At 51.6% G+C, this 27,941-nt stretch overlaps 1 protein-coding gene across 3 annotated transcripts in view; it reads right to left on the bottom strand.

The window, feature by feature from the left end:
- Nucleotides 1-27,941, bottom strand: part of map7d3 (MAP7 domain containing 3) — a 53,583-nt gene that overhangs the window by 9,477 nt on the left and 16,165 nt on the right. Inside the window, exons 6-13 of one of the 3 annotated variants that reach the window (XM_084459497.1) lie at nt 25,134-25,241; nt 22,645-22,746; nt 21,205-21,303; nt 15,745-15,860; nt 8,061-8,191; nt 7,848-7,925; nt 7,484-7,731; nt 1,123-1,252 (exon numbers count right to left, since the gene is read on the bottom strand). In XM_084459497.1, coding sequence (XP_084315623.1) covers nt 1,123-1,252; nt 7,484-7,731; nt 7,848-7,925; nt 8,061-8,191; nt 15,745-15,860; nt 21,205-21,303; nt 22,645-22,746; nt 25,134-25,241 — 1,012 coding nt within the window. Of the gene's footprint in view, nt 1-1,122; nt 1,253-7,483; nt 7,732-7,847; nt 7,926-8,060; nt 8,192-15,744; nt 15,885-21,204; nt 21,304-22,644; nt 22,747-25,133; nt 25,242-27,941 lie in introns of all 3 variants that reach the window. The other 2 variants (XM_084459498.1, XM_084459499.1) reach the window with 2 other exon arrangements.

Below are 27,941 nucleotides of genomic sequence, written 5' to 3'. Positions count from 1 at the left end.
CTTGTTTAGAAAGGAGATGCACTTGTGAGTTCTGGTGAGTAGTAGCACACTGACTACCTACGTTAAATGCAATAATTGTAAGTCGCTTTGGATAAAAACGTCTGCTAAATGCCTGTAATGTCAATGTAATGTAACGCTAGGTTTTTAATTGACATTGTCTCATTAATTCCTATGTTAAGGCACAGACCCAGGACAGGGATGACTCAGGCACAGACCCAGGACAGGGATGAGTCAGGCATAGACCCAGGACAGGATGACTCAGGCATAGACCCAGGACAGGGATGACTCAGTGGTTCATAGACCCAGGACAGGGATGACTCAGGCACAGACCCAGGACAGGGATGAGTCAGACATAGACCCAGGACAGGGATGAGTCAGTGGTTCATAGACCCAGGACAGGGATGACTCAGGCACAGACCCAGGACAGGGATGACTCAGTGGTTCATAGACCCAGGACAGGGATGAGTCAGGGACAGACCCAGGACAGGGATGACTCAGGCACAGACCCAGGACAGGGATGACTCAGTGGTTCAGAACGGCCTCCTCAGTCCTCCTCTTGATCTGCACTGACTTCATGAGCTAAAAACAATAATGGAGGGAGGCCCATATACTGTAGAAGTCCCTCCCCCTCCCTCTCCTCCCCTCCTCCTCCCTCTCTCTCACCTCTCCTCCTCTCTCTTACACCTCTACTCCTCCTCCCTACCTCTCACACCTCTACTCCTCCTCCCTCTCTCACACCTCTCCTCCTCCCTCTCTCACCTCTCCTCCCTCTCTCCTCCTCCCTCGCTCCCTCTCACACCTCTACTCCTCCTCCCCCTCTCACCTCCCTCTCTCCTCCTCCCTCTCTCCCCTCTCCTCCCTTTCTCATCTCTCCTCCTCTCTCTCTCCCTCTTCCTCTATTACATCTCCTCCTCCTTCCTCTCTCCTCCTCCCTCTCTCACCTCTCTTCCTCCTCCCTCTCTCACCTCTCCTCCTCCTCCTCCCTCTCTCACCTCTCTTCCTCCTCCCTCTCTCATCTCTCCTCCTCCTCCCTCTGTACAGCTCTCCTCCTCCTCCTCCCTCTCTCATCTCTCCTCCTCCTCCCTCTCTCACCTCTCCTCCTCCTCCTCCTCCCTCTCTCACCTCTCCTCCTCCTCCCTCTGTATTCGGAGCAGCTCCTCCCTCTCCTTCTGCTCGCGAGCCAGCCGGCGGTTCTCAGCCAGGATCCTGCCGGCCTCGGCGGCGGAGTTGCTTCCCACGACGGCCTTGGAGTCTGGGAGAGGTGAGCTGGGGTTAACACTCTACAGTCATGGTCTCTCTCTCTCACACACACACACACACACTCTCTTTACAGTCATGGTCTCTCGCTCACACACACACAGTAGCAGGGGGATGTCAGAGGCTTCAACAGTTCTGTAGTAACACGAACTACAGCATTTAGCACACACTCAAAACCATCGTCAGCCACGGTGAGAAGTGAGAAATGCGAGGGGAGGGAGAGAGGGAGAGAGAGAGAGAGAGAGAGAGAGAGAGAGAGAGAGAGAGAGAAATCATGGAAGAGGAGAGAGAGACTCAATTTTAACTTAAAACGTTTGCACTGCCTACATCATGGACACAGACAGTCATCCATGATTGGATGGGATAAGTATATGAGGATGATACTGATAGACTGCTAGATGACAGATAGTAAATAGTCAGTTTGGGAACCTTTAAATGTCCAGGTGAGTACCTAGAACTGATCAGCACTGATAAGATACTTTAAGGACAAGCGATTAAAAGAATTCCAGTGTACCTGTACCTGTTCCACATGGAGAATAAACTTTCTATTCTATTCTACTACCTGTTCAGGGAATGTCTGCTCTGCAACACCACCAACACACATCACTAACACACACCACCAACACACACCACCAACACACACCACCAACACACACCACCAACACACACCACCAACACACACCACCAACACACACCACCAACACACACCACCAACACACACCACCAACACACATCACTAACACACATCACTAACACACATCACTAACACACATCACTAACACACACCACCAACACACATCACTAACACACATCACTAACACACATCACTAACACACACCACCAACACACATCACCAACACACACCACCAACACACACCACCAACACACACCACCAACACACACCACCAACACACACCACCAACACACACCACCAACACACACCACCAACACACACCACCAACACACACCACCAACACACATCACTAACACACATCACTAACACACATCACTAACACACATCACTAACACACATCACTAACACACATCACCAACACACATCACTAACACACATCACTAACACACATCACTAACACACATCACTAACACACATCACTAACACACATCACCAACACACACCACCAACACACACCACCAACACACACCACCAACACACACCACCAACACACACCACCAACACACACCACCAACACACATCACTAACACACATCACTAACACACATCACTAACACACATCACTAACACACATCACTAACACACATCACCAACACACACCACCAACACACACCACCAACACACACCACCAACACACACCACCAACACACACCACCAACACACACCACCAACACACATCACCAACACACACCACCAACACACACCACCAACACACATCACTAACACACACCACTAACACACACCACCAACACACACCACCAACACACATCACCAACACACATCACCAACACACACCACCAACACACACCACCAACACACACCACCAACACACACCACCAACACACACCACCAACACACACCACCAACACACACCACCAACACACACCACCAACACACACCACCAACACACATCACTAACACACACCACCAACACACACCACCAACACACACCACCAACACACACCACCAACACACACCACCAACACACACCACCAACACACATCACTAACACACATCACTAACACACACCACCAACACACACCACCAACACACACCACCAACACACACCACCAACACACACCACCAACACACACCACCAACACACATCACTAACACACATCACTAACACACATCACTAACACACATCACTAACACACATCACTAACACACACCACCAACACACATCACTAACACACATCACTAACACACATCACTAACACACATCACTAACACACACCACCAACACACACCACCAACACACACCACTAACACACACCACCAACACACATCACTAACACACATCACTAACACACACCACTAACACACACCACTAACACACACCACTAACACACACCACTAACACACACCACTAACACACATCACTAACACACATCACTAACACACACCACCAACACACACCACCAACACACACCACCAACACACACCACCAACACACCACCAACACACCACCAACACACCACCAACACACCACCAACACACCACCAACACACACCACCAACACACACCACCAACACACACCACCAACACACACCACCAACACACACCACCAACACACACCACCAACACACACCACCAACACACACCACCAACACACACCACCAACACACACCACCAACACACACCACCAACACACACCACCAACACACATCACCAACACACATCACTAACACACATCACTAACACACATCACTAACACACATCACTAACACACATCACTAACACACATCACTAACACACATCACTAACACACATCACTAACACACATCACTAACACACATCACTAACACACATCACTAACACACATCACTAACACACATCACTAACACACATCACTAACACACATCACTAACACACATCACTAACACACATCACTTCCATCACTTTTATAACAGCGCAGAGGTCCTAAATAGCTAGCTGCCTTTCTATCCACGTGCAGTTAATAAAATGATGCATTTTCTAGAGCAGCAGCATTCCCACAAACTCCTTTGATACATTGTAAATGTTTTGTGTTGGCGTTCTAGGACGGGCCTCGCTACAATGTTTCCAAAAGCCTTTTGAGCGTCGCACTTGTGAACGCACTCTGCTGCACCCTCTCTGCTCTCTGCGTGTTTATCTTTAACGAAATAAGTTCTAAAATGATTTTGGGGACGAATATCTCTAGCTAGCTACGTAAAGTAACTAGCTTACTATATTGTTGTTTTAACAGTTGGTTAAAAAAACATGATCACAGAAACCAAACTTTTTCAACCAAACTTTTTTGGGGCGGTGGTATAGCTCCGGAGGCAGAGCGGGTCGTTCAGTGATCGTAGGGTCGGTGATTCGAATCCCGGCTCCTCCTGACTACCTGTCGAAGTGTCCTTGGGCGAGACACTGAACCCCACACTGCTCCCAATGAGCAGGCAAGCGCCTTGCATGGCAGCTGCCGCCATTGGTGTGTGAATGGCGCTCCGGGCCAGTGTAACAACTGGATGGGGAGCGCATTACAAATGCAGTACCTATACCTATATCTATACCTACCTTTACCTATACCTATCTATACCTATACCTATACCCATACCTATACCTATATCTATACCTATCTATACCTATACCTAGCTATGCTACCCAGCTGGGAACCTGATTGACTTGGGGGCTCATTGCGAAGCGCAACGATTGATGGGAAATCTTGCTTGTCAACCGGCGAAGTGAACAACCGCTGTTCAGTTCTTCCCTACACATTTCACTGTTCCCTCTGAACTGAACACCCCCCTTCCCCACACACACAGTTTGGAATCTTACTCAACACGGAGGAACACTGTGCAGTACACTTGAACACTGTGCAGTACGCTTGAACACTGTGCAGTACGCTTGAACACTGCAGTACGCTTGAACACTGTGCAGTACGCTTGAACACTGTGCAGTACACTTGAACACTGTGCAGTACACTTGAACACCCTGTGCAGTACACTTGAACACTGTGCAGTACGCTTGAACACTGTGCAGTACACTTGAACACTGTGCAGTACGCTTGAACACTGTGCAGTACGCTTGAACACTGTGCAGTACGCTTGAACACTGTGCAGTACGCTTGAACACTGTGCAGTACACTTGAACACTGTGCAGTACACTTGAACACCCTGTGCAGTACACTTGAACACTGTGCAGTACGCTTGAACACTGCAGTACACTTGGCAGGGGACTACTAGGCGATCGGATGGCACCCTATGAAGGAAGGAGGCAGAATGTTCCATCTCAGGTTTCACATGATGCGGTCATAACGAGCTGTGTGTGTGTGTGTGTGTGTGTGTGTGCCTCAGGCCTGCAGGCTCAGCAGAGAGGGACAGCTCGGCACACAGACACGGACATCAACGGCGTCGCCAAGCCCATCATTTGTCTCCTCATGACACCCTGCGCTGCAGCGCACGACTCTGGCCAGAGGGGGGCAGCGTGGTGAGACAGGATGTGCCTCTGCCTGGGAGTTAATGGCCTCTCCTGGGGGTTAATGGGCCTCTCTCTTCTCGGCTTTCTCTCCCAAAGGAACCACCGAGGAAGAGAGTCTCCTAAGGACGATGTGGTGGTGAGACTAAAGCACCCAGCTATGGATCAGATGGAGCGGAGTGTGGGGGCGTGGCCTATGCTACTGTAGATGACCTGAACCCGTCTTCAGGGCAACTCAAGTCAGTTCTGTTGCAAAGGCTTCTCTGCTTCTACCCTGTGTTCTACTCACTAGAGTCCAATCCTGATGACGAAGGCACCATGGTCGAAACATGTTGGCGTTTTTTTATTGTTCCGTTCTAAGATGAACTAGCCTATTATTAAAGCTTTTTAATCAAGAAGAGTGCCTTGGACCTTTTTGATGAATCCTGATTGACAAGCGTCTGCTACTGTTTTCATATGCCATGAATAGGGATGGGACGGTTTGAAATGTTCATATCACGGTTATAGTGACCAAAATGATCACGGTTCACGGTTTTATCACCGTTAGGGATGGGTCTCGTTAATTTTTATCGATACTGATACCATTATTGAGACTGCTTAACCATTCGAGTCTTTATCGATCCCACTATCGATACCCTACTTTTCTACTATTTGATGATAAGACAAGACGACTATAAATTCTTAAAATAAATGAATTGGTGTTAATTTGTGACACTACTGATGCACCGGGCATAACGTGAAAAGAAAAAAAATAAATTATACTGCATATAAATTAAATAAAGTAGCCTATAGGCTATGCTTTACATAACACACAATTACATAACAAAGGGCTGCTCTTAACTAAACAGTATTAGAGAAATACATCTCCCTCCCTCTTTCCATCCCCTTCTTCCCTCTCTCCCTCCCTCCCTCCCTCCCTCTCTCTCCATCTCCCTCCCTCCCTCCCTCCCTCTCTCGCACTCTGCCCCCCTCACTACAGTACTAACAACAATAACATGACCAGCACTAACGTTAACCAGCTAGTGCTATAGCATTGTACATGCAAGTGCTATGCTAGACACTATTAGGCATTTTACGATGACATTGACAGTCCTTAAATCTAGATGTCTTCTTTGCAAGCTAGATTCCCTCTGTCATCCGCTTGCTAAAGGCTACAAAAACATCATAGCATAACTTAGTCTACAGTGGGTCATTCATTCATTCACTAGTTGTGTCCAGTAACGTAACATCACTGCACGGAGCTAGCAAGCTAACGGTAGCTAACTTTAGGTATAGCTGGCTAGCTGCAGTACATTACTACTAGTCTAATGAATGAACCACTGTAAGTTATAGCTTTAGCAAGCCGATGACGGAGGGAATCTAGCTAGCAAAGAAGACATCAAGCACTAGATTTAAGTACTGTCAATGTCAACGAACGGGACTTATTGAGGTGCGCACAGCATGCATACCTGGGGTGGTAGAAGAGGACGAGGGAGTTGGTCTGTCTCGCACTTTGAGACTATCAAATGTAGTGCAAGTCCCAATTCTAATCAGATGGGCACCATTCAAATTCTTTAGCATAGACGTATTTCCCCTCTTGCAGGAAAATATCTTAGAGCACAGGTTGCATTTCGCCTTTTCTTTCACTTTTGTGAAATGTAGCCACGCCTTAGATGGCTTTGTGTGCTCAGCCATTCTCTCCGCCAAAATACATCTCACTTTCGTCCATGCCGCTAGTGTGGTTGTTTTCGCCTGAAGTCAAAACTCCGCCTACGCGCTGCTACCTGTGTGGCTTTTCCTCGGAAATTGAAGGGGGATGAGGGTCAGAAAGCATTTAGCATGTTTTTCAAAGTCAGACAGCATTTAGTATGATTATTTTAGTGACGTAGTCATGCACGGTTATCTTTTATTTAATTATTGTTTTTATGCACGGTTATCTTGATAAATGAAAATGTAACCGGTTGTGCTGTTTTCACCGCGGTTCACCGTGACACCGGTAACTGTCCCATCCCTAACATGAAGGGTCTGTGCAGGTGAAACAGCACTGAATACTGCATGGAAATAGTTTCATTATGGAGGCTGTGTGTGATGGACGGACGGTTCAGTCCTCACTCACCCTCTTTGGTCTTGCCGGGGTTGGCGGCCGGGGAGGGGGAGGCGCAGGGGGCCTCGGGGGACTGGGGGGCCACCGGCTGGATGGGGCACAGGTCCTTTGGCTTGGAGTCCTTCCTCCGCAGGGTGGGGGGTCCGGCGGGGCTGAGGGTGGGCCTCTGGATGGGCGGGGGCTTGGCGGCGCTGGGCTGAGGGGACGGGGGCCGCTGTTTGACCCCCCCGGGCGAGGAGGGGCGGTTGCGGGGGCTCTGCCTGTGGAGGGCGAGATGGAGAGACCCACGTCTGTGACAGGGCGACCGTACGACACCACGACACACACTGACCCCTCTCACTCATACAGAGGACGAGATGCACTGTGGGGGTCTTACTTGGCCGCGGCAGGGGAAGGGGTTCTCTTGGCGGAGGGGAGGGGGGCGGGGGAGGGGGAGCGGTTGCGGGGGCTCTGCCTGTGAAAGGGCGGAACGCAAAGATCTATACTGTACATACAGTACGCACAACCCCACAACACACACGGCTCTCTCTCCCAAAACATTCCCCTTTCAGAGGTTATACAGAGTAGGAGATGTGTCCTGGGGTCTTACGTCGCTGCGGCAGGGGAGGGGCTTCTCTTGGTGGCGAGGAGCGGGGCGGGGGAGGGGGAGCGCTGGCGGCCCAGGGTGCTAGACGGCGAGGCTGGGCGTTTCCCTCCCGGTGACGTGAACCGCTTCTCCTTCTGTTGGTTCACAAGGAGAGAGAGAGAGAGAGAGAGAGAGAGAGAGATATAATTAAGAGAGAGGACATGGAGTCAATGTCAGAGAAACATCCTTGGGTAACGCTTTAGAATAACCCTTGCTAATAAACCATTTATAAAGCATCTGTTCATAGTCTGTTCAGCATTTACCAATCATTATGACAATATTTATGTTAGTAAGCTATTTATAAAATGAGTAGTTGTATTTATAAATGTGTCTTGTAAGCCTATGTGGGCTGGGCATCCTTTGTGGTGTAAGACACACTAATAAATCATATCAATCAATCAATATAAACATGTTTCAAATGATTTTCTAATGGTATGTGATAATGGTCTGCTCACATTTAATAACTCATTCATAAATAACTAATCAACCAGTATTCATCATCATCATCATCATCTTCATCCGCTTATCCGGGGTCGGGTCGCGGAGGCAGCAGCTCCAGCAGGGGGCCCCAGACATCCCTTTCCCTATCAGCATCAACCAGCTCTGCCTGGGGAATCTTTAGCCGCTCACAGGCCAGTGCAGAGATGTAGTCCCGCCACCTGGTCCTGGGTCTACCCCGCGGCCTCCTCCCAGCCGGACACGCCTGGAACACCTCCCTAGGGAGGCGCCCAGGAGGCATCCTCACTAGATGCCCGAACCACCTCAACTGGCTCCTTTCGACGCAAAGGAGCAGCGGCTCTACTCCGAGTCTCTCCCGGATGACTGAACTTCTCACCCGATCTCTCAGGGAGACCCCAGCCACCCTCCGGAGAAAACTCATTTCGGCCGCTTGTATCCGTGATCTCGTTCTTTCGGTCATGACCCATCCTTCATGACCATAGGTGAGGGTGGGGACGAAGATAGACCGGTAGATCGAGAGCTTTGCCTTTTGGCTCAGCTCTCTTTTCGTCACAACAGTGCGGTATAGCGACTGCAGAACCGCACCAGCTGCTCCGATTCTCCGGCCAAACTCCCTCTCCATGGTTCCCTCACTCGTGAACAAGACCCCCAGATACTTGAACTCCTTCACTTGGGGTAAGGACTCATTTCCTACTCGGAGCGGACAGGCCACCGGTTTCCTGCTGAGAACCATGGCCTCAGATTTAGAAGTGCTTATTCTCATCCCAGCCGCTTCACACTCAGTTGCGAACCTATCCAGAGAGTGCTGGAGGTCGCAGGCAGCTGATGCCATCAGGACCACATCATCTGCAAAAAGCAGTGACGTGATCCCCAGCTCACCGAACTGCAAACCCACCTCCCCCCGGCTACGCCTCGATATCCTGTCCATGAAAATCACAAACAGGATTGGTGACAAAGCGCAGCCCTGGCGGAGGCCAACACCCACCGGAAAGGCAGACGACTTACTGCCGAGGACCCGGACACAGCTCTCGCTCTGGGTGTACAGGGATTGGATGGCCCTAAGTAGGGACCCCCTCACCCCATACTCCCGCATAACCCTCCACAAGACCTCTCGGGGGACCCGGTCGTAAGCCTTCTCCAAGTCCACAAAACACATGTAGACAGGTTGGGCAAACTCCCAAGCCCCCTCCAAGATCCTTGCGAGAGTGAAGAGCTGGTCGGTAGTTCCACGACCAGGACGAAATCCGCATTGTTCCTCTTCGATCTGAGGTTCGACTATCGGCCGGACCCTCCTTTCCAGCACCTTGGAGTAAACTTTCCCTGGGAGGCTGAGTAATGTGATGCCTCTATAATTCGCACACACCCTCTGGTCCCCTTTTTTGAATATTGGGACCACCACCCCAGTCTGCCACTCCTTCGGCACTGACCCAGACTTCCACGCAGTGTTACAGAGGCGTGTCAACCAAGACAGCCCCTCTACACCCAGCGCCTTCAGCATTTCTGGACGGATCTCATCAGTCCCTGGGGCTCTGCCACTGTGGAGTTGTTTGACTACCTCAGTGACCTCCTCCAAGGACATTGACGACCCCCCATCATCTTCCGGCTCTGCCTCGATCGTAGAGGGTGGATTAGTCGGGTTCAGGAGTTCCTCAAAGTGCTCCTTCCAACGCTCAACAACCTCCTCAGTTGAGGTCAGCAGTGTCCCCTCCTTGCTGTATACAGCTTGGATGGTCCCCCGCTTTCCCTTCCTGAGGTGTCTGATGGTCTTCCAGAAACACTTTGGTGCCGACCGAAAGTCCTTCTCCATGGTTTCTCCGAACTCCTCCCACACCCGCTGCTTTGCCTTGGTCACGGCCGAAGCCGCAGCCCTCCGGGCCAGTCGATACCCTGCAACTGTTTCTGGGGTCTCCCGGGCTAACATAACCCGGAAGGCCTCCTTCTTCAGTCGGACGGCTTCCCTCACCACCGCTGTCCACCACGGTGTCCGAGGGTTACCGCCCCTTGAGGTACCTATGGCCCTCAGGCCACAGCTCCCAGCCGCAGCTTCAACAATGGAGGCTTTGAACACCGACCACTCATGCTCGATGTCCCCAACCTCCACAGGGATGCCTGAGAAGCTCCGCCGGAGGTGGCAATTGAAATCTCTCCGGACAGGCTCTTCCTCCAGACGTTCCCAGTTCACCCTCACTACACGCTTGGGTTTTCCAGGTCTGTCCAGAAGTTTCCCCCGCCATCGAAACCAGCTCACCACCAGATGGTGATCAGTGGACAGCTCTGCCCCTCTCTTTACCCGAGTGTCCAAAACGCATGGCCTCAGATCAGATGATACGATAACGAAATCGATCATCGACCTTCGGCCTAAGGTGTTCTGATGCCAGGTGTACTTGTGGGCATCCTTGTGTTCGAACATGGTGTTTGTTATGGACAAACCGTGACTAGCACAGAAGTCCAACAACAAAACACCACTCGGGTTCAGATCGTGGTGGCCATGCCTCCCAATCACGCCCCTCCAAGTTTCTCCATCATTGCCTACGTGTGCATTGAAGTCCCCCAGTAGGACACTGGAGTCCCCTGCAGGAGCCCCCAAAAGGACTCCACTCAGGGTCTGCAGGAAGGCTGAGTACTCTGAACTGCTGTTCGGTGCATAAGCACAAACCACAGTCAGAGTCCCCCCCCCCACAGTCCTAAGGCGCAGGGAGGCGACCCTCTCGTCCACTGGGGTGAACTCCAGCACAGAGGCGCTCAGCTGGGGGCTAGCTAGTATAGCCACACCTGCCTTACGCCTCATACCGTGAGCAACTCCGGAGAAGAACAGGGTCCAACCCCTATCCAGGAGTTTGGTTCCGGCGCCGGTGCTGTGCGTGGAGGTTAGCCCCACCAGGTGTAATTGGTATCGCTCCACCTCCCTCACAAGCTCCGGCTCCTTCCCCCCCAGCGAGGTCACGTTCCATGTCCCCAGAGCCAGCCTTTGCCGCCCGGGTCCGGTCCGTCGGTGTCCCCCGCTTTCACCGCCACCTAGTTGGCAGCGCACCCGACCCCGACAATTCCTCCCGCGGGTGGTGGGTCCACGGGACGATGGAGGAGGAGATGGTGCTTCCACGTTGCTTATTCGGGCTGGGCCCGGCCGGGCTCCGTGGTAAGCCCGGCCACCAGGCGCTCGCATGCGGGCCCTCCGTCTGGGCCTGGCTCCAGACGAGGGCCCCGGGCTTCCTCCGGGCCGGGTCTCTCTTCCATTAGGTTTTAATTTCATCAGGGTTTTTTGCCTGTAACCCCAGGTAGGGGGTTACAGTATTAAATGATTTACTAATGATTTGTATAAGGGATGTGATGATGATCTGCTCACCATTCTTGCATAAATAACTGATCTAATTAACACATTAAATTGACGGCCCTAGTTGTAATAATGATTTGTACATGTTGAACAGACTATGAACAGATGCTTTATAAATGGTGTGACGGGTTATTGTGAAGCGTTACCCAACCTTGAAATATACTAGAGAAATACATTGATACACATATACTACACAAGCAACTGTATACGCTGTTTAACACATGAGCTCCTAAAAGCCCTTATCATATGGACCCAGGGTCAGTCCCTCGGGACAACACTGACACCGTGGGACACCAGACCAATATGAGAGAGAGAGAGCACCACTGACACCGTGGGACACCAGATCAATATGAGAGAGAGAGAGCACCACTGACACCGTGGGACACCAGATCAATATGAGAGAGAGCACCACTGACACCGTGGGACACCAGATCAATATGGAGAGAGAGAGCACCACTGACACCGGGGGACACCAGATCAATATGGAGAGAGAGAGCACCACTGACACCGGGGGACACCAGATCAATATGGAGAGAGAGAGAGCACCACTGCGGCACAGCGAGCCTGTGGATAATGGCCTGCTTCTAATTCATCTATTTTTAAAAAGCCCAATTTAATTTGACTTCACTTTCTCCACAGGTGTCGTCTGTAGTAGCGTGCGTCCTCTGAGGTAAATGTGAATGATTTTCTGTGCGCGAGTAGCCTCGCGTCACCAGTCTCTCCTAGTGCGCGAGGCTCCGCAACAGTCATGTGACTGAAAACTGTATTTGGTGCAGCGGGGGAGCTATTTAAGTGCAACACACAACAAACAGAATGCGGGTCTATGGCATGGATGTGGCGACATCGCACGCATAATTTATTACATGACTGTATTGGTACAAACATTTACCCGCCAGCGTGGCAGATAGCCTCCGAAATTTAGTTGCCAAATGAATTTTACCCGCCAGTGGCGGTTGTTAATTTTGAGCCCTGCACACACGCACACGCACACACACACACACACACACACACACACACCTCTATTTGCCCCACCCCCTCTATTTAATGGTCCTGTAATACTGCAAATCCCTACCAGGAACTAGCTTTCACATCCAACCACTTCCTACTGGCGCAGACAGAGGAAAGACCAGGAGAGATGAGATGAGGCCACTCCAGACCACTGGCAGACCCACCCCAGCTCCAGTCTCTGGGGCCTGGCCTGACCTGACCTCAGCTACTGTGCCCCAGGCTATCGTGGATCTCTTTTGTCTGCGGCTGTGACAGCGTGTTCCTTCACCCCCCTGGAGGCTGGGAGGCTGAGGGCAGGGCGACGGGGCTGGCTGGTACCACAGACCTTCCTCACAGACCACAGACCTTCCTCACAGACCACAGACCTTCCTCACAGACCACAGACCTTCCTCACAGACCACAGACCTTCCTCACAGACCACAGACCTTCCTCACAGACCACAGACCTTCCTCACAGACCACAGACCTTCCTCACAGACCACAGACCTTCCTCACAGACTACAGACCTTCCTCACAGACCACAGACCTTCCTCACAGACTACAGACCTTCCTCACAGACCACAGACCTTCCTCACAGACCACAGACCTTCCTCACAGACCAGACCTTCCTCACAGACCAGACCTTCCTCACAGACCACAGACCTTCCTCACAGACCAGACCTTCCTCACAGACCACAGACCTTCCTCACAGACTACAGACCTTCCTCACAGACCACAGACCTTCCTCACAGACTACAGACCTTCCTCACAGACCACAGACCTTCCTCACAGACCAGACCTTCCTCACAGACCACAGACCTTCCTCACAGACCTTCCTCACAGACCACAGACCTTCCTCACAGACCACAGACCTTCCTCACAGACCACAGACCTTCCTCACAGACCACAGACCTTCCTCACAGACCACAGACCTTCCTCACAGACCACAGACCTTCCTCACAGACCAGACCTTCCTCACAGACTACAGACCTTCCTCACAGACTACAGACCTTCCTCACAGACCACATACCTTCCTCACAGACCACAGACCTTCCTCACAGACCAGACCTTCCTCACAGACCACAGACCTTCCTCACAGACCACAGACCTTCCTCACAGACCACAGACCTTCCTCACAGACCACAGACCTTCCTCACAGACCACAGACCTTCCTCACAGACCACAGACCTTCCTCACAGACCAGACCTTCCTCACAGACCAGACCTTCCTCACAGACCACAGACCTTCCTCACAGACCTTCCTCACAGACCACAGACCTTCCTCACAGACCACAGACCTTCCTCACAGACCAGACCTTCCTCAGACCACAGACCTTCCTCACAGACCACAGACCTTCCTCACAGACCACAGACCTTCCTCAGACTACAGACCTTCCTCACAGACTACAGACCTTCCTCACAGACCACATACCTTCCTCACAGACCACAGACCTTCCTCACAGACCAGACCTTCCTCACAGACCACAGACCTTCCTCACAGACCACAGACCTTCCTCACAGACCACAGACCTTCCTCACAGACCACAGACCTTCCTCACAGACCACAGACCTTCCTCACAGACCAGACCTTCCTCACAGACCAGACCTTCCTCACAGACCTTCCTCACAGACCACAGACCTTCCTCACAGACTACAGACCTTCCTCACAGACCACAGACCTTCCTCACAGACCACAGACCTTCCTCACAGACCAGACCTTCCTCACAGACTACAGACCTTCCTCACAGACCACAGACCTTCCTCACAGACCACAGACCTTCCTCACAGACCAGACCTTCCTCACAGACCAGACCTTCCTCACAGACCAGACCTTCCTCACAGACCAGACCTTCCTCACAGACCACAGACCTTCCTCACAGACCAGACCTTCCTCACAGACCTTCCTCACAGACTACAGACCTTGCATGCAGCAGACGCCAACACCGAACAGCCATGTGTGGGAGGGAGTGGAGTGTTTTTTCCCCTGTGATGTGGAGAGCACAGGCTACATCATGGCCACCCCGGGAAGCTGCTTTGACAGGCAAATCTAACAGGATGTTCGCATATAAATCCATGCATTTGTAGTAGGGACGCCCCAATAACCTTCTTTGTGGCCGATACTGATCGTCTATGAGCCGGATCTGCGATACACTGCCAATACCGTTCTTTTGTTGTTGTTGTTGTTATAGCAACTGGTATAGCAGTAACTATTTAAATACATTTCATCCATCAAATTGAGTCCAAATGAGGGCTATCCACCTTAATATTTAGGCTACTTGTTCATTGTGTGCCTCTCAACTTATGTACGTAAATCAACATATTCACATCACACATTTGTAAAGCTTAATGGGGATCAAACATTTCCCATCATGCCTCCAAGTGAAAGCAGGAAGTATGTAGAGGTGGGGAACCGTCACCAAAGTATTACCCAATCAGGACAGCTTTCACAGCTCAAGCAGTGGTTTGCAGGAGTAGACACAAGCTCCATTCATTCATTCAAGCCAGATCGCCTCATTCATACTCACCATTCACTAACAGTTATACAGTACACTATAACACTACACTATAGACCATTTCACAGAATGTTCATATTCAAAACAATAACACCACTTTGATCCATCTCAACATCCAGTTTGCCACAATGATAATACTCTCAAATTGGCTAGCAGCGGTAGCTAGCTAACATTAAAAATGACAAGCAGCTATTTCTTAAGCCTCCCAAAGGCAGAACAGTCGAGATATGTAAATAATAACCCCACCACCGAACATCAGTTAATTTGGACATTTTGATGAATATCTTCGACTTCCTAGCGTTTCTAGTGACCAAAAATCCCATTGAAAGGGTGTGTGATGCTGGGGGGGCGGAGTCTCACCACTGAGGGGTCCAGGGGTCCGTCGGCCGAGGGGGAGGTGGGCACCGCGCTCTTCTGCCGGTCGATACTGCGGCTGCGCAGGGGTCCGCGCGCCGGGTGCAGGGGGCTGGCCGAGGCTGAGCGAGGACACAGGTGACACTCTTGGTAAAGGACACAGTCGTCAACGCCAGCGGGCGGAGCCAGCCAATCAGGGAGCAGGAGAAGCAGCCGAGTTGGGGGTGAGCGAAGCAGAGGCAGGGGGGGAGAGAGAGAGAGAGAGAGAGATGGAGGGAGAGAGAAAGAGAAAGAAAGAGAGATGGACGGACAGAGAGAGAGAGAGAGAGAGATGGAGGGAGAGAGAAAAAGAAAGAAATAGAGATGGACGGACAGAGAGAGAGAGAGAAAGAGAGAGAGGGATGGGGAAGGGAGAGAGAGGGGTGGTTTTGGGGGAGAATAAGAGCACAAAACAACATGGCGATGTGTTAGATCTGGCACTCGGTGTGTGAGGTTTTGTGTGGCTGGGAGGGGGGTTGGAGGGGTGAGACGAGAGAGGGACAGACCACGGCATCCCCCTGACACCAGGACCAACGCCGCCCTGCCTGGACATGCCTGGACACCAATTAGAATGACCACACAGCACTGAGCAGAGCAGCAAAGCAATACAGAACACAGCACACCACAAGACCCACAACCACAACACCAACACAGCTGCACGCAAACTGTGCACACCAACACACGCGTGTTCATATCACACTCTCCTCTAAACACACAACCAACACACGCGTGTTCATATCACACTCTCCTCTAAACACACAACCAACACACGCGTGTTCATATCACACTCTCCTCTAAACACACAACCAACACACGCGTGTTCATATCACACTCTCCTCTAAACACACAACCGCAACATTCCATTAGCAGCATGTCAAGCCTGCCACAGTCTTGTTCTTTCACTGACGACTACGTAAAAGCAGGTCACAACAACTTGGAAGTATTCCAGAACATGAAACATTGGTGTTTGTTAGAGTCGAGAGCTGAACCCACGCAATATTTTCTTGCCAACTTGAATCCAATTCAAAAACGTAATTCAAATCCCCTCAGTTATCTAACAAGACGGCCTGACCGCTGTCAAACTGTTACGTTGATGTGCACTATAGAAGTACAGTGCAGTTCTGAATTAGCCTAGCGTGAGTGTGTTAGTCAAGCTATTGGCCGGTGGCTGGGTCATTACTCCAGTAGTTGCTTTGTCAAGATTGAGGGATTACCGGGCTAATCCGCAGGCCTGGGGATCTCTCCAGGGTCGCCCACATCACAGATCAGGGCCCCGGAATTGACTGTGACCGTTTAACCGGGTGGCAGAGACCTATGACGCGGGTTCCCCGTCGTAAGCTGCCTCAGCCCGGGGCCACTGCTGCGCTGTCATGTTCCTGCCTCAGCCCGGGGCCACTGCTGCGCTGTCATGTTCCTGCCTCAGCCCGGGGCCACTGCTGCGCTGTCATGTTCCTGCCTCAGCCCGGGGCCACTGCTGCGCTGCCATGTTCCTGCCTCAGCCCGGGGCCACTGCTGCGCTGTCATGTTCCTGGGAGCCGTCGTGCGCGTCAGCAGGCGATCCACAGCTAGTGGTTGTGAGTGAGTCTTTGATCCACAGCTAGTGGTTCTGAGTGAGTCTTTGAGACAAGAGCTCTGAAGCTCTCACACCAACACTAGTATCTATACAATACCCCCCTTTCCTGGTTATGACCAACAACGACAATCAACAATCCTAGGATCCATATAGCCAGTGAGGTTTAGGGTTAGGGTTCATATAGCCAATGAGGTTTAGGGTTAGGGTTCATATAGCCAATGAGGTTTAGGGTTAGGGTTCATATAGCCAATGAGGTTTAGGGCTAGGGTTCGTATGGCCAATGGAGATGCTACAGGACAAGTTAGCAGTCCAAATCATTTGTAGCCATGGATCAACCTGTAGACTCAATAGGTTTACTGTCAATGGTGAATATCCAGCTATAGTGTTCTAACCTGGGGGACAGGAGCAGTAGGGTCTCTTAACAGGTCCCTTAGCTCCCTGTGCTCATTACAAGACGCACGCACACACACGCGCGCGCACACACACGCACGCACACGCACACACACACAGCACTCTTGGTCCCACGCCACCGTGGGCCCACAGGTAAGCAGCTTACAGCAAAGCTCCCTGAACCCCCGCTGAGACGCCTGGACACGCTCCCCGACTCTCCTCCTCACACAACAGCCAATTGTTTCTGAAAACCGCGCACGTGTGTATGCCGTGTGTGTGTACGGTGTGTGTGTGTACAGTGTGTGCCCACTACAAACTCACGTGAATGTACTTTTACCATCAAGCTCGTCTACATATGGTACACACACAATATAATCCTATAAGCAATTATAATAAGCAAAACATTGAATCACAGCACTAAATCCACTAAAGCCACCGCTGCACTATAGAACAACCGCCAACGACAACAAGGGCGACGCTTCCTAAAGGGACTTGTCCAGCCGAGGGAGGGCCTAAGGGATGTCCAGCCGAGGGAGGGCCTAAGGGAGGCTCATACGGTTGCTGTAGTACTGTAGATGGGGGAGGGGCGGGGGCGGGAGGCTGGATGAAGACCGGGGTGGGGGTTTGTGAGGGTCCCTGTACATCGCTGCGTCCTCCCTCTCTCTACAGGGGGTCTTCTCTGTGGGGGCGGGGTTACCTGGGGCATCATGTCCATCGGCCCCCAGGGCGGCGGCGCTCTTGCTCCTAGCTAGTGAGGCCTGGGTGGGGGTGAGCAGGCGACTGATGACCCCTCCATCCACGGGGGTGACGGGGGGCCTGCGAGCTACACGGCCGGGGCGAGCCACGTCCAGCCCAAAAAACAACAAAAAAGGGAAAAGGCGAAAGGAGAAAAAAGAAGAGGCAAGAAGAGGGGGATGGGGGGGAAACACAAAGAAGGGGTGGGAGGATTGGAAGGGTCACCATGTGATTTCAGCCAGCAGGACAGAGGATCAATGTAAGAGCCACGGCTGAGTCTCAATAGTCTAGCCATAGCTTCCTTGTGGAGCCCTAGCCAGTCAGTAATGCCTGAGCAAAGGGGGCGAGGGAAGGAAGCTATGGAGGAGTACTGAGACTCAGACCAGGAGTGATTGTGGGGTAACTGAAGAGTAATCAAACAAGAGGTATGATGAGCCCAAATCAAAGTGGGTCCCTGTTGCAGAGGGGGAGCTGGAGGGGTAAAAAGGGGCTGTTAGTGATCAAGAGGAGGTGGGGGGCTGTGGTGAGAGGGAGGGGGGGGCAGGTGAGGGGAGATGAGGACTCAAACTCAGAGGGCAGGTGATCAGAACCAGGCAAGAGCTCTTTAGTTTCTGCTGCTCATATTCTCCCAGTGTCACAGAGGTCATATTCCACGCTGGCGCGAGTGATGTCTATTCCCCGCTGGCGCGGGTGATGTCTATTCCACGCTGGCGCGGGTGATGTCTATTCCACGCTGGCGCGAGTGATGACTATTCCACGCTGGCGCGAGTGATGTCATCTTCCACGCTGGCGGAGTGATGTCTATTCATCAGGGGCCCTGAATCTCACAGCAGAAACAAAGAGCTGTTGTTCTCGTGAAATGAGGAAATAACAGCTCCAATTTGGGTCCCTTTGTAAACCAAAGTTACAAGAGTGAAACCGAAACGTGGAAAAAAAAGGGGGGTGAACGTAAAGTCTTAGAGACAGGCGGCGGCGCTCTGTACCCCCGCTGGCGCTCTGATTAAAGAGGACTTGAAGAGAGTCGTGTTGCTCTCTCTCCCCTCGGGGCAGGGGGGGGGGGGGGGGACATGTGCCGCAGACAGACTCGTTTGTCGGCTGCTAAGTGGCAGAGCTCTCCTGCACGGCCTCCTGGTCCAGACCCAGCTGGAGCGCTGCTAACTACTGCCTCAGGCTGACGGGATGCTGGTTATGGATATCTAGGGGGGGGGGGTGGGGGGGAGAGGGGCCTGGTTGGTGAGGGGGTCTAGGGGGGCTGGGGTGGAGGGGAGAGGGGATCTAGGGGGGTGGGGGTGGAGGGGAGAGGGGCCTGGTTTGTGAGGGGGTCTAGGGGGGGGGGTGGAGGGGAGAGGGGCCTGGTTGGTGAGGGGATCTAGGGGGGGGGGTGGAGGGGAGAGGGGATCTAGGGGGGTGGGGGTGGAGGGGAGAGGGGATCTAGGGGGGTGGGGGGGGAGGGGAGAGGGGCCTGGTTGGTGAGGGGATCTAGGGGGGGGGGTGGAGGGGAGAGGGGATCTAGGGGGGTGGGGGTGGAGGGGAGAGGGGATCTAGGGGGGTGGGGGGGGAGGGGAGAGGGGCCTGGTTGGTGAGGGTATCTAGGGGGGGGGGGGGGGAGGGGAGAGGGGCCTGGTTGGTGAGGGGGTCTAGGGGGGGTCCTCGTCGTAACATGGCAGGTTTAACTCGTTATCAGCTCCGGTTTAGGACGAACGGCGAATATTATTATTTTTTAAGTCGCAAAGTGTATGTACTGAACGAACGCACAGCTTGGGTTACAAAACATTTAAAGCTTATTTTCTCTGTGAATGACATTTTATACAAGCGCGCACACACACACACACACACACACACACACACACACACACACACACACACACACACACACACACACACACACACACACAATGAATAGACAGTGACATGGCAGACATGGCAGACAGTTAGCACAGCAGTGTTTCTCAGTGAGGGACAGTGTGTATTCTCTCTGAGGAAGAGCGACAGACAGGACGGCACGGACCAACACCGCCACCAGACCAACGTGTCAAATCCACAGCTAACGTCATCTGGGAGAGGAAAACAACAAAGACATTGTGACAAACAAACAGAACGTTGTGCTGCAGCACACAAAGGAGCCATTCCTGCAGTGCAGTGCAGAGACCCCCCCCCCCCCAAAAAAAAAGAGAGAAAAGGTTAAGACAAGACTAGCTGTGGCCGACACACTGCGAGCACAATACAGGAGAGATCTCTGTTAGAGGGGACAAAGGAGATATGCGGGGGGGGGGTTAGTTCCACGAGGCACCGGCAAGCCTCTTCCCGGTACAGACAGACAGACAGGGCTGACAGACAGACAGACAGGGCAGACAGACAGACAGACAGGGCTGACAGTCGGTTAGGGGGGCGGCGGACGGTCCAGAAGGCCAGGTGAGAGAGTGTGGTGTGCTGTTTGGAACATAACACGTATGGAGAGAGAAAGAAGGAGAGGGAGAGAGAGAGGGACAAGGAGAGTCACCCCGGTTTGGAAATACTGTAGCCTGACATTGACATCCTGCCACAGCCTCTGAAGCGAGCGCAGCCCCCCGTCAGAGGGGGCCGAGACGGAGCGGAGCGAGGGGCAAGAGGAGCGCCGGAGAGAGGAGCGTCGGAGAGAGATAACGTGCTGGTTATTCACACAGGAGCCCCGGGCAACGCAGAGAGGGACAGGAGAGAGGAGAGACAAAGCCATTGTTCACGCTCGCCACCTTGTTCGTCCGGCGCCCCTTTCTCGAGCTTGGCAGGGGGCGGGGTTTTACCCCTGCCGTTTGGCGTCAGGGAGGCGCTTCTCTTCTTCAGGGAGGGGCCTACGGACAGGAAGACGCACATGGTGGGGTTACAGCCAATCAGGGACAGCGAGGGGCTGAGAGGTAGGAAGTCCCCCCCCCCCCGATGCAGTATATATCACACGGATCTCATTAGGGGTTGATTCTGTTACGTTAATACGAGTCAATGGGCCTGGACTTAGGAGGCCTGATGTCCATGTGGACGGAGTGCGTCCGAGTGACACTGGGTGATCCGTGTGAGCGGAATCACCATGGGAACAGGACTGCCCCTAATCCGATTAGTGATCCCCTATCTGGATAGTGCACAGCTTTGTTCATCCCACAGCACTACTGTCTACTCTCAACCTCCTAGTGGCGGTGGGGCTGACAGTCCAAGTTCACAAACAGTGAACTGACCGTACACCTGATTGAGTACTGTAGGTTAGTCACTCTAAATCTCCGCAGACCCTCATGTAATGTTGGGATGAAGAACCCCCAGTGTCCGGGCTCCCGGTGTGTTGTGGGGGACCGTGTGCAGGGGCCTGGTTGTGGGGCCCTGGGTGCGGGTGTGTTGTGGGGGAGCGTGTGCAGGGGCCTGGTTGAGGGGCCCTGGGTGCGGGTGTGTTGTGGGGGAGCGTGTGCAGGGGCCTGGTTGAGGGGCCCTGGGTGTGTTGTGGGGGAGCGTGTGCAGGGGCCTGGTTGTGGGGCCCTGGGTGCGGGTGTGTTGTGGGGGGAGCGTGTGCGGGGGCCTGGTTGAGGGGCCCTGGGTGTGTTGTGGGGGAGCGTGTGCAGGGGCCTGGTTGTGGGGCCCTGGGTGCGGGTGTGTTGTGGGGGAGCGTGTGCAGGGGCCTGGTTGTGGGGCCCTGGGTGTGTTGTGGGGGAGCGTGTGCGGGGGCCTGGTTGTGAGGCCCTGGGTGCGGGTGTGTTGTGGGGGAGCGTGTGCGGGGGCCTGGTTGTGAGGCCCTGGGTGCGGGTGTGTTGTGGGGGGAGCGTGTGCGGGGGCCTGGTTGTGGGGCCCTGGGTGTGTTGTGGGGGAGCGTGTGCAGGGGCCTGGTTGAGGGGCCCTGGGTGTGTTGTGGGGGGAGCGTGTGCGGGGGCCTGGTTGTGGGGCCCTGGGTGTGTTGTGGGGGAGCGTGTGCAGGGGCCTGGTTGAGGGGCCCTGGGTGTGTTGTGGGGGGAGCGTGTGCGGGGGCCTGGTTGTGGGGCCCTGGGTGTGTTGTGGGGGGAGCGTGTGCAGGGGCCTGGTTGAGGGGCCCTGGGTGTGTTGTGGGGGGAGCGTGTGCGGGGGCCTGGTTGTGGGGCCCTGGGTGTGTTGTGGGGGAGCGTGTGCAGGGGCCTGGTTGAGGGGCCCTGGGTGCGGGTGTGTCTGGGATAGTAATGCACCTGTCTGTTCCACCCGGGGCGTTTTGCTGGCTTCCTTAGCTGGCTGGGAGGGATTGCCGTTGTTGGGCAATCGGTTCAGAGACGAACTCCTCCGCTTAGAACCTGGGAAACAACGAGACGCCCCGCGGTGAGGAGGACGGGCTGACAGCAGTCTTCAGAACGCACGCACGCACGCACGCACACACCATCCATCCCTTCATCAGTCCAGACCAGTGTTGGGCAGTAACGTGTTACAGTAATAATATTACTTTCCCCAGTAACGAGGGGTATAGCGAGTTACTAATCAAATTTCTGTAATAATATTACAGTTACTTACCCCCCAGAAAGCTCGCTACTGCGTTACGTTTGTCGTAGACCTACTGTTTAATTATTTTTGTTTTACAAACAGTGAAATTAAGTTTGAATTTAGGATGTGAATAACTTTCTGCGCATGTCACGTCACCATTACCAAGCAGCGTAGCTAACTTTGAAAATGACAACGATAACTTTCCGTGGCTGGAAATATGGACATTATTTTGATTTTGTGGAGCTGAAAGATGACAACAAGAATGTCGTCGTCAGATGTAAACTGATTCAGAAGAACATGAGGAGGAGGAGGATGAAGTTACATTCACTGACGTAGCGAACGCCCTGCAAACGCCCGACTGAAGGTGGTGGGGAGTTTTTTCTCCCCCCCTCTGGGTGCGTTAAGTAACTGAGCGCTCACGCTTAGAATGCTCACTGTGAGCGCTGAACACTTAACGTTCTGCTCATTCTGAGCACTGATCAACCGTCATATGTCAAAAACATTCGCAGAAAATGGTTATGCAAAAAGCAGTAGTAGGTGCGTTATTCAATGTTTTGACATTTCTGATGTGAGCAGTGAAATAAGCTTGCGGTGAAGTAGCAGGCTGGTAGGTTGGGTCTTTATTGAGCAGAATTGAACGTAGGCCTCTTTTGCCTAGTTGTTGCTGTGGGCCTAGTTTTGATTTGTTTGCTGCCGTCTTATGTTCTCATTTTCAGCTATTATGTTCTCACTTTCTGCTACTAAGTTATTTAAGAGGTTGTTGAAAAGATAGAAAGCATATAACATGTCCAAAGCTCCATATTAAGGAGGAGGGTAAACAACATGCTTATTCAATTGAATTGTATTTAGGCCTAATTGGTGCTGTAGGCCCTCAGTTTTGATTTGTATGTTTGTCTTATAATCTCCCTTTCAGCTTAAAAGGTACCCAATGTAGTTTTTGACCACTAGTATGCGCTCTAGAGCAAATTTGAGAAGGTGGTCCCCGAAAATCGCGTACAACGTCATTGCGTCAATACGCGGAGCACATAATAGTGACGTTTCACACATCTTTGTTGTTTTCAAAACATTAGCTAAATATCTTTTTGCGAAGAAATTCCAAGGTAGGAAAGACATTCAAGTGATTCAACATGTTTATTAGACTACAAGTAACCATATAATCAAGGAATTTCTAAAATAACAAAGAATGGATTGTTTTGATTCACGTTTCGTTGGGTACCTTTAAGTAATTTAAAAGGTTGTTGAAAGATAGAAAGGATATACCATGTCCAGAGGTCCAGATTAAGCAGGAGGGTAATAGCATTGCCTATTCAACTGAATTGTATGTAGTCCCTCAGTTTTCATTTGTCGTTTCACTTTCAGTTTTAAATAAATAACAGAAGGTGTTTAAAAGGTTGTGTCTCGTCATCTGAGATTCACACGGGGGTGTACTGGGAAAGTAATATATTGCATAAGTAACTAGTTACTTTTGGCTGGGAGTAATAAGTAAAGTAACGATATTACTTTTAAAAAGGGTAATGAGTAACTAACTAAAAATAACTCTTCTATTAAATGTTTTGAGTAAAGAGCCCAACCCTGGTCCAGAGGAAGGAGAGAGGGACCGTTATCACGTGCATCTAACACCCGTACTGTGCCCACGGGATTTTCAGAATGTGTTCACATGAACCTTGGTGGAAAAGGAAACGTGGCAAGTGTAATTTGGCGGGGAGGACAGGCTGAGAGACATCAGCACCATTAGAGAGGAGGAAGAACATCAGAGGGCCTCTTGGCCTCGGCGGAGGAAATGGAAGCTGTGGAGAGAGACGACCTGACCTGTTCAGCCGAGACAAGGACGCCTGTAAATCAAATCAGGCTGAATTGAACAGGGAAACAGAAGAAGTGAGGATACAGTAGAACAGTGAAGAGCTTGGGGGAGGGGGGGGGGGGAGGAGGGGGGGGAGAGATCACGATGATTCAGCAACATTTCCCGTTTCCCTACGATGCAACGTTGACAGACAGACTAGCACAACAGACGGATGCGGTGGAATCAAGTGATTTATCGCGGGCTGGGACCAGAGGCGAGGCATGGGTTTTACCAGTCTCTCAGCGCTCCAATGAGAGGGACGAGGCACGCGGCTCCTGGACACGGGGAAGGAGAGGGGTCAGAGTTCACGACGGGCGGAGACGGAGGAGCGGGGGGGGGTAAGGAGGGAGGGAGGACACTTACTTTTGTCGGGAGAGTTGAGGAGGGTGGCAGAGGAGGAGGACAGGCGCTTGCTGATGCCAGCGTCGGACATCTGTTTCAGGTTCATGGTGGACGTGGAACGTTTGTCCACTAGGGGGGAGGACCACACACACACACACAGACAAACAAACACAGGGGGAGGGGTTTTACAGGAGCCCGACCAATGGGATGAGGAGGATTGGAGACAAGGGGAGGGGCATAGGGAGGATGGGGCTCTGCAACAATGACTCAACTCTCGTTTGATCTCCTAACTGGGGTGTGTAAAGTTGGAGGGGGAAACAACGGAATATTTCCAAATCTGAGGTGTTTCTGCTGTATACATGGTGCACATCTTAGTCATGTCTCAAACACAGAACATTTCAGACCAAGATAGTTTTGAGCTTGAGTAGACATCAGGGGCCAAACCAAAGCCATTCAGGTTTCATAGTCCGGCCTAGCAGTTAGTAAGACGATGCTGTACACCCTGTAGAATGCGTTGGGCATAAACATTATGTTCCACTCAACAGACACCACAGAACAAGAGTGTCAACAACATTAGTGGCCACATGCGTGTAAGAGGGAACTGCAGAGCGAGAGCTGAACCGCTCGTGGTGCCATGAAAGGTGGGGTGCAGACTCCACGTGGCCCGCTTGACGATGAACGAGTGAGGGAGACAGAGAGAGAAAGAGAGAGAGAGAGGGTGAGAAGGACCCCCAGGCTGTTTCCCTTCTGTGAGTCCAAGGCACGTGTGCTAGAGGTTCCCAGAGCCAGGGTGTTGTTAGTGAGGCGGTGTGTGTGTGTTAGAGAGTTGGGTGGAAGGAGGGTGGGTGACGGTGCCAGTCTGTGCCGTGCTGCGACGGGGGTTTCAGGGGTACGGGGGGGCAGCACCTGGTCGTGTCCTCGGGGGCTTTTCTGGCGACGCTGGGGAGACTACTATAGCTACCGGAGAGAAGACGCCTACGTCACAGTCCCCTGTGGGGAGAGAGGGATCTCAGAAGGAGACAGGACAGACGACATGTCTCTCTTCCATCCATCATCCATTCAAAGGGAGAAAGCAGTAGACTCATCTCTGGCGGCCTGGTTTATAGACACAGCTGCCATGGGGAACAGCTCACTTGACTTTTAAGACTCTTCGCCACCAGAGTAATACAATATCATGATTGTTAGCATGTATCATGATCATTATTTAGTTGGTGACTGATGATGCTTCTCATCTGCAAGTAAGGATAGTTGAATTATTTGACTGAGATATAATTCAAAGTTCTTGAAGATAGGGATGTGCGCAGACAGTCGTTTCCATGACTGCACGGCGCTGCTTCTGCTAGTTGGTGCAGAAATACCAGTCGGTTAAACCGTTTAAATACTTTTTTATAAAAAATGTGCGCTTAATAATCAGCTCACACAGCTCACACTCAGTCTTGACTGGACTAAATTGGTTCCACCTGGCAGGGCAACTACGCAATAACCCTAATGCTTGTGTACTGTGAGATGTTTACTAGTAGTCACTCCCACCCATACACGCAGTTTGACTTTTTGATCAGGAGGGGCAGTCAATCCCAGCCACCCTCATCAAATAGGGGTTATATAAATACGAGCCCTGCACGAACACTGGAACGCGCATATTCTGTTACAGCTGCATGATTGACCCACAACATTTCAAAACAGTGCATTGTGCACCAATATCCACGTTTCATTCAACTGCGCATCCGACGCTACGCATTCGCTTTCTCTTAGACCATGTCTGCACTTCATGTCTTTCATTGTTCGAAAACTGTCTTCACTTGAGTGACTTCACGTGAGTAACGAAATAATATTAAATGTTAACAATTTCTGTAGATACTGCAGCAAACGGTGAGAAAAGTGAAAGGTGAATGGCTCCTGACTGCCTGGACCAGAGCAACACAGCAAGTCAGATTATGGGCCTATATTCATTCACATAGGCAAGAAAACATATAGGCCTACGAATGTTTCAAAGCCCAGGCTATATGAATATTTAAATAATTAATTTCATTCATTCAACGTGTTGAATAGCCTGCTACTGAAATATGCTACATAAAGTGTCAACATTCCTTCAAGAATACAGTATTATGATTGAAAACATCCACACGTATGAAATACTTAAGCTAATAAATTAGACCAAATAAATGCTTTTAGGCAGAGTTTACAGATTTTTTATTTCTTCATTTAAACAGAATGTAGGCTATGCTACGGCTTTCATGATTCAGTGTCATTATAAACAGCGTATTAGAATCCAGCAATTGCCTCTATAGCCCATCTGCATTTATATCAAAAAATAATCACCAAAAGAATAATACTGCGTGCATAATCGATTTGACAACTGGACAATGGATACGTTGCATAGCAAATATCCAGTATCCAACAGGTCGTTCATGGCTAGCGATGGTAGGCCTACAGCTATGGGATTAGCTCATGTTTGGGTTGCTGTCAAAGCTGTCACTCTTATGTTGCTATATAGCCTACAATTATCAGAACAATATGAACAAGTTTTCCATCCACCCATAACTGGATGAGGAATAAGCACCGCAAAGCGATCAATTCTCACACAAGCAGGAGCCAGGCTGTTCAGTGCATTTCTCCGATCCGGTGGGGACCCAGTCTCTATAATGTTTTGGACGCGTTGCAGACAGTTTGCGCATCTGGCCACTAGGGGGGGCAGTGCCCCCCTTGCCCCAGCCAATCTGCGCGCCTGCACCCACCCCGTCTGCCTAAATGTGTGTGTATGTGTGTGAGAGAGAGTCGAGAGAAGGAGAGCGTGCAAGCGAGTTCCTTATCTACTACAGCGTTATTAAC

Source organism: Borostomias antarcticus, assembly GCF_949987555.1.
Source record: "Borostomias antarcticus genome assembly, chromosome: 28".
Taxonomy (NCBI): Eukaryota; Metazoa; Chordata; class Actinopteri; order Stomiiformes; family Stomiidae; genus Borostomias; species Borostomias antarcticus.
Note: the sequence above shows the minus strand (reverse complement) of the source record. Positions and strands in the feature narration are given on the sequence as shown.